Source organism: Oncorhynchus keta, chromosome 5, assembly GCF_023373465.1.
Source record: "Oncorhynchus keta strain PuntledgeMale-10-30-2019 chromosome 5, Oket_V2, whole genome shotgun sequence".
NCBI lineage: Eukaryota > Metazoa > Chordata > Actinopteri > Salmoniformes > Salmonidae > Oncorhynchus > Oncorhynchus keta.
The window spans coordinates 2,886,906-2,903,660 of record NC_068425.1 but is presented as its reverse complement, the minus strand read 5'-3'; the positions used below and the strand labels follow the sequence as shown (position 1 = coordinate 2,903,660).

General features: G+C 41.2%; 1 protein-coding gene and 1 long non-coding RNA gene across 8 annotated transcripts in view; one reads left to right on the top strand and one right to left on the bottom strand.

The window, feature by feature from the left end:
* Positions 1–16,738, top strand: part of LOC118384298 (protein spinster homolog 1-like) — a 32,088-nt gene extending 15,350 nt beyond the window's left edge. For 2 of the 7 annotated variants that reach the window (XM_035770701.2, XM_035770700.2), the window contains exons 13-22: positions 94–125; positions 223–280; positions 365–414; positions 541–573; positions 2,507–2,549; positions 3,191–3,267; positions 5,309–5,404; positions 7,074–7,163; positions 9,296–9,382; positions 15,555–16,738. In XM_035770701.2, the coding sequence (XP_035626594.1) occupies positions 94–125; positions 223–280; positions 365–414; positions 541–573; positions 2,507–2,549; positions 3,191–3,267; positions 5,309–5,404; positions 7,074–7,163; positions 9,296–9,382; positions 15,555–15,580 (592 nt within the window). In that variant the 3' untranslated portion in view covers positions 15,581–16,738. Of the gene's footprint in view, positions 1–93; positions 126–222; positions 281–364; positions 415–540; positions 574–2,506; positions 2,550–3,190; positions 3,268–3,609; positions 3,734–5,308; positions 5,405–7,073; positions 7,164–9,295; positions 9,383–15,554 lie in introns of those variants that run through there. The other 5 variants (XM_052518457.1, XM_052518458.1, XR_004825816.2 and 2 more) reach the window with 5 other exon arrangements.
* LOC118384300 (uncharacterized) lies at positions 14,162–15,291 on the bottom strand. Its single transcript, XR_004825817.2, has 2 exons — positions 15,041–15,291; positions 14,162–14,397 (listed from the first exon to the last, which is right to left on the bottom strand). It is a non-coding gene; the product is annotated as an uncharacterized LOC118384300 (long non-coding RNA).
* Positions 16,739–16,755: the final 17 nt, after the last annotated feature.

Genomic DNA, 16,755 nt, shown 5'->3' with positions numbered 1-16,755 from the left:
ACCAGAAGTGCACCTGAATGTTTGCACAAATCTCCAATTGATATCCGTGCATGTACAAACCTCTACCAACGCTCTGATTTCTTCCCCACTCAGCACCCTAGGATTTGGCTTGGCCCGCCCACCATGTGAGTATGTGTGTGTGTGATGACTAAAGTTCTACCCAAATCTTTTCATGAAACGTCTTCAGAAAAATGGATGATGATGATGAACCTTCGTCCTCAGACAACCCCTCTGCTGCCACAAGCTGGGGTGCTCCCCCTTCCAGCCTTCTTTCACCCATGTGAGCTACTACACACACACACACACACACACAATGACTCATATTACCCGTCAAGTGAAATGTACCTGACTTTCTATCCCACAGTTCACCACAGATCGTTCTGAGACCGAACTCTGTCACACCGACTGAAAATGGTGAGATGTCTCGCTCTTCCTCTACATCAGATGTCTATTTTCTCCACTTGTTGTCTTCCTCCTCCCGCCGCGATCTCTAACGTCACAGTTCAGTTCCTTCTTAATAGTTTGCTCTTTTTCTTGCAGAGAGTAATGACGGCTATGAGAGTCCAAGAGATGGTAATGTGAACGTTAAATATCCTGCCATGTTCAATAACACTGATCGCCTCAAACGTGTGTGTACAGGAACTGCTGAAGAAGTTTTGAAAAATGGCACATTGCTCCTTAGGTGAAAATGTGTGTTTTATTGTCACATACCGGTACACACCAAATAGGTGCAGTGAAATGTATTGTTTTACATGGTCAGCCATATGGAGCCAAGGTTAAGTGTCTTGCTCAAGGGCATATCGACAGGTTTTTCACCTTGTTGGCTTGGGTGTTTGAACCAGCAACCTTTTGGTTACGGGCCCAATGCTCTAACTGCTAGGTGCTAGGCTACTGTACCTGCCTACATGTGCACCTACTTGCATTCATTCAGATATTTGGACATTAAACCATTCATACAGTGCCTTCGGAAAGTATTCAGACCCCTTGACTTTTTCCACATTTTAAGTTTTCAGTCTTATTCTAAAATTGATTAAATAGTTCCCCCCATCAATCTACATATAATACCCCATAATGAAAAAGCATTTAAATAAGTATTCCGACCCTTTACTCAGTACTTTGTTGAAGCACCTTTTTCAGCGATTACAGCCTCAAGGCTTCTTGGGTATGACACTACAAGCTTGGCACACCTGTATTTTGGGAGTTTCTGCCATTCTTCTCTGCAGATCCTTTAAAGCTGTGACCGGTTGGATGGGGAGTGTTGCTGCACAGCTATTTTCAGGTCTCTTCAGAGATGTTAGATTGGGTTGAAATCCGGGTTCTGGCTGGGCCATTCCAGGACATTGATACTTGTCCCGAAGCCACTCCTGCGTTGTCTTGACTTTGTGCTTAGGGTCGTTGTCCTGTTGGAAGGTGAAACTTCGCCCCCCCCAGTCTCTGAGGTCCTGAGTGCTCTGGAGCAGGTTTTCATCAAAGATCTCTGTACTTTGCTCCATTCATCTTTGCCTAGATCCTGCTAGTCTCCCAGTCCCTGCCGCTGAAAAACATCCCCACAGAATGGTGCTGCCACCACCATGCTTCACCGTAGGGAATGGTGCCAGGTTTTCTCCAGACGTGACGTTTAACATTCAGGCCAAAGAGTTCAATCTTTGTTTCATCAGACCAGGGAATTTTGTTTTTCATGGTTTGAGAGTCCTTTTGGCAAACTCCAAGTGGCCTGTCATGTGCCTTTTACTGAAGAGTGGCCTGATTGGTGGAATGCTGCAGAGATGTTTGTCATTCTGGAAGGTTCTCCCATCTCCACAGAGGAACTCTAGAGCTCTGTCATTGACCATCAGGTTCTTGGTCACCTCCCTGACCAAGACCATTTTCCCCTGATTGCTCTGTTTGGCCGGGCGACCAGCTCTAGGAAGCCTTTTGGTGGTTCCAAACTTCTTCCATTTAATGAAGCCACTGTGTTCTTGGGGACCTTCAACGCTACAGAAATGTTTTGGTACCCTTCCCCAGATCTGTGCCTCGACACAATCCTTTCTCGGAGCTCTACGGACAATTCCTTTGACCTCATGGCTTGTTTTTTGCTCTGATATGCACTGTGAACTGTGGGACCTTATATAGACAAGTGTGAGCCTTTCCAAATCATGTCCAATCAATTTAATTTATTTGGTGGACTCCAAGATGTAGACACATCAATGGAAACAGGATGCACCTGAGCTCAATTTTGAGTCTTATAGCAAAGGGACTGAATACTTATGCAAATAAGGTATTTCTGTTTTTTTAATACATTTGCAAAAATGTCTATAAACCTGTTTTTTTTCCCTTTGTCTTTATGGGGTACTGTGTATAGATTGCTGAGCATATTTTTCTATTTCATCCATTTTTAGAATAAGGCTGTAATGTCACAAAATGTGGAAAAAGTCCAGGGGTCTGAATACTTTCCAAAGGCACGTTATTCTCTGACATGATTGATTGACAGCCATGTCTGTGTGTCTCTCCCATCTCTGTTCTATAGAGTATGTCAACGAGGACAGCTATGAACAAGGATCAGGCTACCTGTGAGTATTAATTTAATTTAAAAAATGACACTGAGTATACCAAACATTAGGAAGACCTTCCATATAAGGATACTGGCCCATGTTGACTCCAATGCTTCCCACAGATTGTGTCAAGTTGTCTGGATGTTCTTTGGGTGGGTGATCATTCTTGAATCACACAACTGTTGAGTGTGAAAAACCCAGCAGCATTGCAGTTCTTGACAGAAACAGGTGTGCCTGGCACCTACTACCATACCCCGTTCGAAATGGCACTTAAATTTTTGTCTTGCCCATTCACCCTCTGAATGGCACTCATACACAAGTCATGTCTCAGTTGGCTCAAGGCTTAAAAATCCTTCTTTAACCTGTCTCTCTCCTTCATCTACACTGGTTTGAATTGGATTTAACAAGTGACATCAATAAGGAATCATGGAATTCTCCTGGATTCACCTGGTCAGTCTGTGTCATGGAAAGAGCAGGTGCTCTTAATGTTTTTTTTTATACTCAGTGTATGTCAGTGCCTCACTGTGAATGTTACACTTTGCATTTCCAGAACTTCCGGGGAAAAAAGTGGCAATTGTTACTGTGTAGACTGTCTTTTGTGGCTATAGAGTACTGGAGTCTCTTGGGTTTTGTGTAACCTCTCTCTCGCTCCTTTATAGAATGGTGTTACCATCAGTTCTTCCTGGGACTGGGTCTCTGCGTCATTCCAACCAATGTCTAAGCTCCCAAAGCACAGGTAGGTTAACGTAGGATGGAGAGATGACTGAAAATGACTCATTACTATAGCCCTATTCGGACGGGATACGTTTTAATGGGGGAGCTCAGGTAATGTGCACATTATTACGAGCACAAATCACCACATCCGTAATTTGGTAAAACTAATCCCGTCCAAATAATCCACTGGAAAAATTGACATTCTGTGGTAATGATTACATAGCTGACGTTCTATAGTAATATTAGTCCCGTGCGAATAATCTGTCATTTTAGTCCCGTCCGAATCTGCCATGTCAGTCATTTATACCTGGCAGGAAGTTTATTGTCCCAGCCCTAAAAACGTTCTGTTTTTTTTTGTTGGCAGACTCACAGGTCATCTCTGTGTTTTGAGGGATATTACAGAGTTTTTAACAGGTGCTGCAACTAGTTTGGGTAAGAACACGGGAACAAGTTCATGCTTAAGAAATTGCTATGCACGTAGCCCACAGGTGAGGGATCTGTTTTGTCACATATCAACTTTCCTATTGCCATACTTCTCTTTTTAAAAGATGGAGTGGACGATATTGTCAATGGATTAATCATTTGCCAAATATGTCCGGTAATTAAACGTCTGCATAGGTTACAGTTCATGGTTCTTATTGCTATGCATTAATATTTTGACTTTCTCCGAACTGAAGGCCATTAGGTCCGTATTAGGCTATTCCTAGACGTGAAATATCTTCATGTCTAGCAGAGCCTTCAGACTACAGTCCATTTTGAATGTGTGGGGGGATTGTTAATTACAGGGGCAGTTTGGTAACGTCCGAAACGTCCACTGGAAAAAACAGACATGCTGGGGTAATTGTTACATCACCAGTGTAAAGTACTTAAGTAAAATTACTTTAAAGTACCACTTAAGTTGTTTTTTTGGGGTATCTGTACTTTACTATTTTATATTTTTGACAACCATTTACTTCATTCCAAAATAAAATGATGCACTTTTTACTCCATACATTTTCCCTGACACCCAAAAGTACTCGTTACATTTTGAATGCCTAAACATGACAGGAAAATTGTCCAATTCACACACTTATCAAGACAACATCCCAACTGCCGCTGGTCTGGCGGACGTGAACACACGTGCTTAATTTGTAAATGATGTTGGAGTGTGGCCCATGCTATGCAAAAGTACAAAATAAATTGGTGCTGCCTGGTTTGCTTATTATAAAGAATTTGGAAGAATCTCTACTTTTACACGTAAGTATATTTTAGCAATTACATTTACTTTTGATACTTAAGTATAGTTCAAATCAAATCATTTTAGACTTTTACTCAAGTACTATTTTACTGGGTGACACTTACTTGAGCAATTTTCTATTTACTTTTACTGAAGTATGACAATGTATACTTTTTCCACATAAATGACATTCTATAGTAATACTAGTCCTGTGCGAATAGGACTTTAAAGAACACATGGATATTACAAAATACATACACAATAAAACATTTCAGTTGAAATCACAAATCCAATTCGTGACAGTATGTAGATTAGGAGACTGAGTTTTTGTTGATTTTTAGGGCTGTATTCAAACCTTATGGCAGAAGTTCAGCTTTTACAGCGTGATTGAAATGTAAAGGTTTATGTTCCCGCTTTGGCAAAAGCTGCATTCAAGGTGAATGCTTCAAATGACCTTAACATTTCTAGTGCCTTAATCTGGAACGCTTCAGCGACGCAGCTTGAATAGAGCACTCATTAGAATGGATATGTTGCGAGCAGCAGCATATTTATTTCCTCATTCCGGTTTTTGTGAAGCACATGTGCAGACTATTTTATACAGAAGTTTAGAAATCAGGAAAATGCATCTTGATGGGCCACCAAATATTACTAATAAAATGCAGTCTGGAGTATTCACATCGCGTTCATATGATATGTCAATGTGGAATCAGACGAGGACGAAGAGCAGGGTGAGTGATTCAATAGAAATCAGTCTTCTAGGTTTATCAGTATAAACATCACTGGTTTTAGACTGGAGTGTACATATACAGTATATACCTCAATCCTGTGTGTTTTTGTGTGTTCACAGAAAACAGTGGCGCGGTTATGAAAATCAATATGAATATCGACGTGGGAAAGAGTGACGACAGTGATGAAGGCAGCAACGACTATGTCAATACTAAAGGTATGGCCCACATTGGCACATTGAATAGGATCTAACTTTTCAGGGATGTTCCTGATTTTAAATCGGGAATCCCTGCTTTTTTGACCGTTGTAATAACCCATGGAACTCTTTATGCCTTGGAAGGAGTGAGCTCTTTAAAACGGATTTTATAACCCGGATTGTCATCCCTGTGTTTTCGAGCGATATTGGAGAGTTTAACAGGTGCTGCACCCAGTTTGGGTATGAACATGGGAACAAATTGATGCTTAAAGCGAACCCAGGTTTTTAGAAATTTTAGCAAAATAATTACAAATAAATTAACATACCTTATTTACATAAGTATTTATACCCTTGCTATGAGGCTCGAAATGAAGCTCAGGTGCATCATGTTTGCATTGATCATCCTTGAGATGTTTCTTCAACTTCATTGGAGTCCACCTGTGGTAAATTCCATTGATTGTTTGGAAAGGCACACACCTGTCTATATAAGGTCCCACAGTTGATAGTGCGTGTCAGAGTAAAAACCAAAGCCATGAGGTTGAAGGAATTGTACGTAGAGCTCCGAGACAGGATTGTGTCGAGGCACAGATCTGGGGAAGGGTACCAAATAAATTCTGTAGCATTTTAAGGTCCCCAAGAACACAGTGGCTTCCATCATTCTTAAATGGAAGAAATTTAGAACCCCCAAGACTCTTCCTAGAGCCGGCCGTCCAGCCAAACTGAGCAATCTGGAGAAAAGGGGCTTGGTCAAGGAGGTGACCAAGAACTTGATGGTCACACTGACAGAACTCTAGAGTTCCTCTGTGGAGATGGTTGTTCTTCTGGAAGGTTCTCCCATCTCTGCAGCACTCCACCAATCAGGCTTTTATGGTGGAGTGTCCAGACGGAAGCCTCTCCTCAGTAAAAGGCACTTGACAGGCTGCTTGGAGTTTGCCAAAAGCACCTAAAGGACTCTGACCATGAGAAACAAGTTACTCTGGTCTGATAAAACCAAGATTGAACTATTTAGCCTGAATGCCAAGGGTCACATCTGGAGGAAACCAGGCAGCGCTCATCACTTGGGCAATACCATCCCAACGGTGAAGCATGGTGGTGGCAGCATCATGCTGTGGGTTGTTTTTCAGTGGCAGGGACTGGGAGACTAGTCAGGATTGAGGCAAAGATGAACGGAGCAAATTACAGAGAGATCCTTGATGAAAACCTGCTCCAGAGCACTCAGGACCTCAGACTGGGGCGACGGTTCACCTTCCAATAGGACAACGACCCAAAGCACATAGCCAAGACAACGCAGGAGTGGCTTCGGGACAAGTCTCAATGTCCTTGAGTGGCCTAGCCAGAGCCTGGACCTGAACCCGATCAAACATCTCTGGATAGAGACCTGAAAATAGCTGTGCAGCGACGCTCCCCATCCAACCTGACAGAGCTTGAGAGGAGTAATCGCTGCCAAAGGTGCTTCAACAAAGTACTGGGTCTGAATACTTACGTCAATGGGATATTTAAATGGTTTGTTTTTAATACATTTGCAAAATGTTCTAATAACCAGTTTCTGCTCTGTCATTATGGGATATTGTGTGTAGATTGATGAGGGGGGGGTGGAACTATTTCATCCATGTTGGAATAAGGCTCTGAATAAGGTCTGAATACAATTTTGAATGCACTCTATAGCTCAATCCTGTTTGTGTTCTCACAGAAAACATTGACGAGGAGGGCAATATGAATATCGACCTGGGAAAGAGTGACGACAGTGATGAAGGCAGCAACGACTATGTCAATACTAAAGGTATGGCCCACATTGGCACATTGAATAGAATCCAACTTTTAAGGGATGTTCCTGATTTAATCAAGAATCCCTGTTTTTTTTTTGACCGTTGTAATAACCCATGGAACTCTTTATGCCTTGGAAGGAGTGAGCTCTTTATAAACGGATTACTTTATTACTAACATGGATCGTCATCCCTGTGTTTTGAGCGACGTTGGCGTTTTAACAGGTGCTGCACCTAGTTTGGGTAAGAACATGGGAACAAGTTCATGTTTACAACAAAGTGCTATGCACGTAGCCCACAGGTGAAGAATCTGTTTTGTCACACATCAACCTTCCTAGTGCCATACTTCTCTTTTTTAAAAGATAACGTGGACAGTATTGTGGCAATGAATTGATAAATTGGCAACTATGTCCGGTAATTAAATGTCTGCATAGGTTACAGTTCATGGTTCTTATTGCTATGCATTAATATTTAGACTTTCTCCAAACTGAAGGCCATTAGGTCCGTATTAAAGTATCCCTAGATGTGAAATATCTTCATGTCTAGCAGAGCCTTCAGACTACTGTCATAATGGTCCGTTTTGAATGAGGGGGGAAAAAGAATTACAGGGGCAGTTTGGTAAAACTAATCCAGTCCGAATTGTCCAATGGAAACACTGAAATTCTGGGGAAGTAATTCCGTACATAACCAATAATAACCAGTAATACTAGTCCCTTGCGAATAGGGCTTTTGTGACATCTTGTGGTTGAATGTTTTTTTTTTATTGATATCCAAATAACACTTAAACGCATGGATATTACAATATATATATTTTTTAAATGATTCAGTTGAAGTGATAAGTGAAATGCATGACAATACAGTGCCTTCGGAAAGTATTTAGACCCCTTGACTTTTTCCACATTTTGTTACGTTACAGCATTCTAAAATTGATTTAAATTGTGTTTTTTCCTCTTCAATCTACACACAAATCTCCATAATTTTTATTTAACTAGGCAAGTCAGTTAAGAACAAATTCTTATTTTCAATGACTGCCTAGGAACAGTGGGTTAACTGCCTGTTCAGGGGCAGAACGACAGATTTGTACCAGCTCGGGGGTTTGAACTTGCAACCTTCCGGTTACTAGTCCAACGCTCTAACCACTAGGCCACCCTGCCGACAAAGCAAAAACAGGTTTTAGAATTTTTTGCTAAATTATAAAAACAAATCTAATACTTTTGTAAAATCCCTTTACTCAGTACTTTGTTGAAGCGTCTTTGGCAGTGATTACAGCCTCGAGTCTTGTTGGATATAATGCTACAAGCTCGGCACCTATATTTGGGGAGTTTCTCCCGTGCTTCTCTGCAGATCCTCTCAAGCTCTGTCAGAGTGGATGGGGAGCGTCGCTGCACAGCTGTTTTCAGGTCTCCAGAGATGTTAGATCTAGTTGAAGTTCGGGCTCTGGTTCTCCAATCTCCACAGAGGAACTCTGGAGCTCTATCATTGACCATCGGGTTCTTGGTCACCTCCCTGACCAAGATCCTTCTCCCCAATTGTTCAGTTTGGCTGGGCAGCCAGCTCTAGGAAGAGTCTTGGTGGTTATAAACTTCTTCCATTTAAGAATGGTGGAGGTTACTGTGTTCTTCGGTACCTTCAATGCTGCAGAATTGTTTTGGTACCCTTCCTTAGATCTGTGCCTCTACACAATCCTGTCTCGGAGCTCTACTAACAATTCCTTCAACCTCAGTTTCGTTTTTGCTCTGACATGCACTGTCAACTGTGGGACCTTTATATAGACAGATGTGTGCCTTTCCAAATCATGGCCAATCAATTGAATGTACCACCAGTGGACTCCAATCAAGTTGTAGAAACATCTCAAGGATGGTCAATGGAAACAGGATGCACCTGAGCTCAATTTCAAGTCTCATAGCAAAGGGTCTGTACTTATGTAAATAAGGTATTTCTGTTTATTGTTTTATACATTTGCAAACATTTCTACAAACCTGTTTTCGCTTTGTCATTATGGGGTATTGTGTTTAGATTGAGGAATTTATTTATTTAATCCATTTTTGGAAGAAGGCTGTAAGGTAACAACATGTGGAACAAGGGAAGGGCCCTGAATACTTTCTGAATGCACTGTGCATATACCTCAATCCTGTGTTTGTGTTCACAGAAAACGGTGACGAGGAGGGCAACATGAATATCGACGTGGAAAAGAGTGATAGTGATGAAGAAGGCAACGACTATGTCAATACTAAAGGTATGGCCCACATTGGTACATTGAATAGAAAATAACTTTTCAGGGATGTGATCTTTCCTGGTTAATCGGGAATCCCTGCTTTTTTTTTTTTGGACAGCCCCTCTCCCAACTCTTTATGCCTTGGGAGAGGAGTAAGCTAGTAGCCCTTAATGAAGGGATTACTTTATTACCAACCTGGAGAATGGTGTAACAGGCAGGTAGTCGCAGCTGCACTCTGTGTGTATTGTGGCGCATTCCAATACTCTAATAATGATACCAATAGGTACCCAAGTGCTACACCGTCTGGTTATGTGTAATGATGTTCATACCACATTCCTTCCGTCTTAAGATTTTAATATTACGTCTCCACAAATAAACCTAATCTGAAATGGTTATTTTAACTGAAACAATTATTTTAATCTTATGTACTCTACTGATCTAAACAAGTCAGTCATTTTAAACATGACATTTCACAAGTTTACTTTTATTTTCACATGCTTGGGTAACTAAGTATTTAACTCTTGAGTCTCTTTTACTGTGAGTCTTCTAAAAACAATTTATCGCAGTTATTTTTTTAAATTTTCTTGTTCAGAGTTCAGTCTTTTAAGCAGCTTGGAAGCGTTGCGTGCCTCTGTGGACGACGTATACTAGGGGTAGTGTTCAGTATTTGACTCAAACGAGATTCTCCTCTTGGTGAACTGTTTCCTCTGTTACGGTCTCCGTCTGTGGAATGTGCACCACAGAAGCACTTGGATAGCTAGAGAGCAGCCTGTCCTCTGCCGTCACAAGTGCTAACTCACTTGTTGTTCCATCCCGTCTGGCAAGAATCTGATCGACATGTCTGCAAACCACCTTACCTTGTCGGAAACAGGACAAGTAGCTGAGTCTATGAATCTAGGAATCCAATTTCCCACAACTGACATTTCTGATAGACAGGGTCCCCCTCAAATTTAAGCCCTTGGTATGTTTGTCATGGTTCTTTTTCTGTCGTAGGCCATCTATAGTAGTGGTGGATGAAGCAGAACTAACCTGATACACATCCATCCCTTTTGAATATGCATCAATGATTATCAGGAACATTTTCCCCCATGAATGGCCCTGTGCAATCTTCTCCAAGGTTTCTCTGGAAACTTCCATGGGTGGAGTGGAGCTGCTGGTGCCTTTCTGTGTTCCTGACACTTGTTACATGTCTTGACTAGATTGTCTATCTCCTAGTCTAGTTTTGGCCACCATAAATAACTCCTAGCCAAGGCTTTATACGCGAGACCCCCTGCTGTAGGTTAGCCTGGCGTGCTGGCTGTGGAATAATCACTAGTGCTCCCCACATAACACAACCATCCTGTACACTCAACACTGTTTTCCTGACACTGTATGGTGTGAATTCAGTCCCTTCTGTTTGTTGTGGCCATTCTCTATCTCTAGACAGTACTGTGTCTTTACTTGTCCAGGATCTCCCTTGCTCTGCGGTCACGAGTGCCGTGTCCACGCACATCAGCACTCTGTCCTCTTGAGCTGTTATGGTGGGTGTGTATCGCAGCGGAAGACTGCTCAAGGCATCTGCATTCCCATGGTACTTTCCCGATAAAGCTCAAAAGCAATCGCTTTTGCATGTGAAAGAACAGAATCCTACTCATTACTTCAAATGCTCCTACGTCAATTTGTTTTGAGCCAACTACGCTTTGGGACTTGAAAGGGTCACCTGGCTCATGCCGGGAGGCAGCCCGGTTCCAAAACAAATGCAATCAACTTTAATCTGTTGCAAAGGCGAACCTCCCCCCCCCCGTAGCTAAATCTAACCCTTTCCCTAACCTTAACCTCAGCCTCCTAACTTGCCACATTAATTATCCGAACCTACTATGTAAACAAATCTGTGTCCAGAAACCATCAGTTTCATAACACCGGAACTGACCAAGGGCAGTTATCAATTGGCATTTCCTGATATCAGGGAACACCCACATCAAGAAACACCCCGAGTTGTGGTCTGCAATTACACCATACTCTTTCCAATGCCTCTTCTCCTATGAAGTAGTAACGCTCCTCTTCCACATCTGTGCGGCGTCACATACTCCAAAGTGTTATGTTCCAATGACACCTTATTCCCTAATATAGTGCACTACTTTTGATGAGAGCCCTATGGACCCTGGTTAAAAGTAGTTCACTATAAAGGAATTAGGATGCCATTTGGGACACAACCTTATAGAAACGGACCTATCCTCCCATAGCCATTACTGTATGTTGTCCTGATCACATCCCTGATATTATTAAAGTGTAACTGACGTTTTTAACTACTTTGCAGATATGAAAAAAGCAGACAATCATATCAGTAAAAAATATCAGATTCCCAGTGTGCGCTTCAAAACCAACTTTTGAAAAGAGGTTTTAAAAATAGGTTATATTTAACTCAAAACTCCATGACATACAGTAAGGTGTTATTGGCAGAATAGATGGATGCAGTTCAATGCATCCATCTATTCTTATTGTTGTCTATCAACAATGACAAGCCACTGGGATCTGAAAAGTTGGATGGAAAATTGCTGAGAATAATAGCGGATGTTATTGCCACTCCTATTTGCCATATTTTCAATTTAAGCCTGCTAGAAAGTGTGTGCCCTCAGGCATGGAGGGAAGCAAATATTTTTCCCCTACCCAAGGATAGTAAAGCCCCCTTTACTGGCTCAAATAGCTGACTAATCAGCTTGTTACCAACCCTTTGTAAACTTTTGGGAAAAATGGTGTTTGACCAGATACAATGCTTTTTCACAGTAAACAAATTGACACCAGACTTTCAACACACTTATCGGGAAGGACATTCAGCAAGCACAGCACTGATTAGCTGAGAGAAAGATTGGGGGGCTGTTTTGTTGGACTTTAGTGTGGCTTTTGACATTTATCGATCAGTCTGTTTCTGGAAAAACGTATGTGTTATGGCTTTACACACCCAGCTATATTGTGGATAAAGAGTTACCTGTCTAACAGAACACAGAGGGTGCTCTTTTTAATGGAAGCCGCTCTAACAAAATCCAAGTAGAATCAGGAATTCCCCAGGGCAGCTGTCTAGGCCCCTTTTTTCAATCTTTACTAACAGCATGCCACTTTGATTAAAGTCAGTGTGTATATGTATGCGGTTGACTCAACACTATACACGTCAGCTACCACAGCAACTGAAATGACTGCAACACTTAACAAAGAGTTCCAGTTAGTTTCAGAATGGTGGCAAGGAGAAGTTAGTCCTAAATATTTCAAAAACTAAAAGTATTGTATTTGGGACAAATCATTCACTAAACCTTGTAATGGCTGTGGTAATCTTGTAGCCCTGGATTGTAAACTGTCATGGTCAAAACATATTGATACAACAGTAGCTAGGATAGGCAGAACTCCGTCCATAATAAAGCGTTGCTCTGCATTCTTAACAGAACTGTCAAACGAGGCAGGTCCTTCAGGCCCTAGTTTTGTCGCACCTGGACTACTGTTCAGTCATGTGGTCAGGTACCACAGAGGGCCTGAGGACAATTACAATTGGCTCAGAACAGAGCAGCACGGCTGGCCCTTGGATGTGTACAGAGAGCTAACATTAATTATATGCATGTCAATCTCTCCTGGCTCAAAGTGGAGGAGAGATCGACTTCATCACTACTTTTATTTGTGAGAGGTATTGTTGACATGTTGAACACACCGAGCTGTCGGTTTGAAGTACTGCCACACAGCTCAGACACCCATGCATACCCTACAAGACATGCCACCAGAGGTCCCTTCACAGTCCCCAAGTCCAGAACAGACTATGGGAGGCGTACAGTACTGCATAGAGCCATGACAACATGGAACTCTATTCCATATCAAGTAACTCATGCAAGCAGTAAAATTTGATTAAAAAAAATATAAAAATACACCTTATGGAACAGCGGGGACTGTGAACCAACACAAACACAGACACATGCATACAAACACACGATAACATACACACGGATTTTGTGGTATAGATATGTGTTAAGAGTAGGGGCCTGAGGGCACACAATATGTTGTGAAATCTGTATTAATGTATACAAAAAGGTAATACTGCCTTAATGTTGCTGTTCCCCAGGAAGAGTAGCTCATGGGGATTTATAATAAATACATGATTAATATAATTCACCAATCCATTTCTTGGTAGTCCAAAAAATATTGTTGTCAGGTTGTAAAATCACAGCTGGCCTGATACTTTGTTTGCTGCCTCTACCCATTTGGGGTGCACTGTTTCATCTTCAATTACTAAATATTTGGAATGAAAACGGACGACTGTAACTAAGGCTTGGAATGTTAATTACAATCAAACTAGCAATGGAAATGATCACGTCAGTCATAATTTGACTAAATGGCTAGCACACAAGGCCCGCGGGCCGAAAAGGTCTCACAGGCATGTATAAATGAATCAACAATTGAGTCATTTACTTAATGAAATTACAGCGTGATGTGCTCGCGTTAGTGAATTCAATTTAAATTGCGCTGCTTTCGTGTGTCCCGTTTACAGCGCGCAGTGGATGGAAAGTGTACAGACACATGCTACAGTGTACAGACACATGCTACAGTGTACACATGCCACTAGCTAGGCTACTAAAATGTTGCAGTCTGGCTTCGGTATTGAAAGCTTAACAATGATTAACCAAAAACAAAACCTGCAATAAATGCATCCACACGTCACTTGTATGTTGAAAATTACAATAATTTTCACGTGACATTTGATCTTATACTTATGCTCCTATATGTGATACATGTAGTATTCACATGTTTACTACATGCCATACGTAATGTTACCTTATGCTCATGTGTGACACACAGTATACATTTTTTATTTATTACAGATTGTCCTTTTGTCACAATACATGTTACGGGAGCATAATTTCAGTGCTACTTGTAGTCATGGTAATAAAATTGAACAAACACAAAACTATATTTAATCCTATTAATTTTCTTTCATCGCTTCTCAATTCAGCCATGTGACTGTTTTTAAGCCGTTCCCACTTGTTATTGTGTTGCAGCCAGGAAGTGCTTCATGACATCGTCTGTGGAGGTAAAATAAAATTACATTTAAAAAAAAAAATAGCCATAAAACCCTTTCAGATTTAGTTTAATAAGAAATCGACCAAATAATGCCCTATTTGCAATGATACAAGAATTTCGCCACACCCGCTACATGTGTATGCGACCACTAAAATTTGAATGGCGCTGCACAAACATGAGACCGCTGTGCGAAAATGAGGACGTGAACAATATTGTTTGATTATCAGTCAAATTAACAAATGTATAAGAAAATCGAGTATACTCAACAACAATACATTGAGTGCACCATACAGCAATGCTGCATCCAACCGGGGATCCATGCAGTGGCAAACAACCATATTTGGAGTTAAACCTTTTCATTAGGGTCGCAGCGTATTATGCTTAGCAGCAAAGGCTGGAAACATATTTATCATCTTTTAATGCTATATGCATCCTATGTACATAAATGGACATTTTATAAAAGTCCCATTCAGTTGTCAAAACGTGGGTTGGGACAAGCAGGCTACTTACTATTCCCCATTTATCAGTACGATTCTGATGCCCAACTAGCTGAAAAAGTTTGAGGGTTTATATATAAATGTTCTCTCGTTAGATTTAGCTCTGGCTATCATTAGTTGCCTATGCACATCAACTGAGGGAGCCTACCTTTTCATGGTTTCATCAATAGGGCTATGAAGTTCGCAAATGTAGGAGGACTCCCGTGGTATTTACACATTTGCAGAAATCCAGTCAGGTGCCTTTTGGGAAATGCGTTCTAATGATCTAAAGGCACACTTGCTACGGCCTGTAATCACAGTCCAGTTTAAAGTGAATGATGGCAGGCCAGTGTGGAAAACTGATGTGCATATAGGCCTTCCGATTGGCTGTGGTGCACGGTCCGCATAGACTGGTCCTGGACAGGACAGATGTTTTATTTACTGCAGTGACTTAATTGTTAAACGCAAGGCCGCTTTCCCACTCAATTTTCAAATGCCTTACTATGAAAGACCATATCTAAGTGCTCCATTGTCAGAATTGACAGTCTCATTCCTGGTGGTGTATATGAATTGATTTTGAACAAGATTTCATGTTGCAAAAACACTACCATTTTTAACTGCTAGACCATCTAACCAAGCAGGTGGGTGATGCCAGGTACTAACTTGTTTTTTTCCCCTCTTAGATATGTCAAGCCTCCCCATCATGTAGCTGATTCTGACGGGGAGGGAATTGATGAGTCTCTTGACTGCTGGATTTGAGTGCAACCAAGTATCCGTCAAAGGGAAGACTACACAGCGTAACTAACATCTACATAGGGCTTCTGCAATATGGACAAGAGCACTGTGCAACTCACTGCTGTGGCAACTTTTGAAAAGACCTTAATCTCATCCACCAGGCGTCTCTCTCCGAACTACGTGGTAATGATCAAGGCCTAGGGAGGACATGTTGTACAATTTATTGTATGACTTGTGTGGTGTAGGACAAATGCCTTCGAACACCTCTTGGTGCCCCAAGCTGCTTGTGTGAGCTACCAGCTATAACCATGATTTTTTTTCTTTAAGCTCTTACCTGACTATTAAAGAGAGGATGACAGTGGGGAAAGATGTGGTGTTAAAGGGCAGTAGGCCGGATTTAAACCCATGTTGACATGCCGACGGCTGCGGCATTACCTTTTTCAATGTATGGATTTGCTGACGACTCCTGAGAATGTTCGTTCTAGTTTACCCATTTTCTCTTAAATGTATTTCTATATATTTTTTTTTTTACTGTGGAGTCATGTTAACTACATTCAAATCTGATTTTATAGTTGAAGTCTTTTTTGTCACTATATAAGAAATGCTCTGCCATTATCTATAGCCCTATTCGGACAGGATAAGTTTCACTGGGGGGGGAGCTCAGTAATGTGCATGAGCACAAATCACATCTAATTTCAGTCCCATTTGAGTCATAATCCCATCCATAAGGTTGGGTCCTCTGATAGTGTGAATCGTCATCCCGGTGAGGGATATTAGTTTAACAGATGCTGCACCTGGTTTGGGAACAAATTGATGCTTATAAAACAGTGCTATGCATGTAGCCTAATGTTAAATTCTGTTTTGTCACAACTTTCCTAGTGCCATACACGTCCGGTAATTACGTCTGCATAGTTAGTTCATGATTCTTATTGCTATGCATTTGACTTTCTCCGAACTGAAGGCCATTAGGTCAAGATGTGAAATATCTTCATACCTAGAAAAGCCTCAATTTTGAATGAGGTAAAAATTAAATGCTGTAAGTTATAGCGCTTAAAACATTTGTGTTATTGGGTGATACGCCATAGTTTACATGCTTGTCCTATACCTTTTAAATAAATCTAAATGAACAAGATTCTTTTTCAATCATTT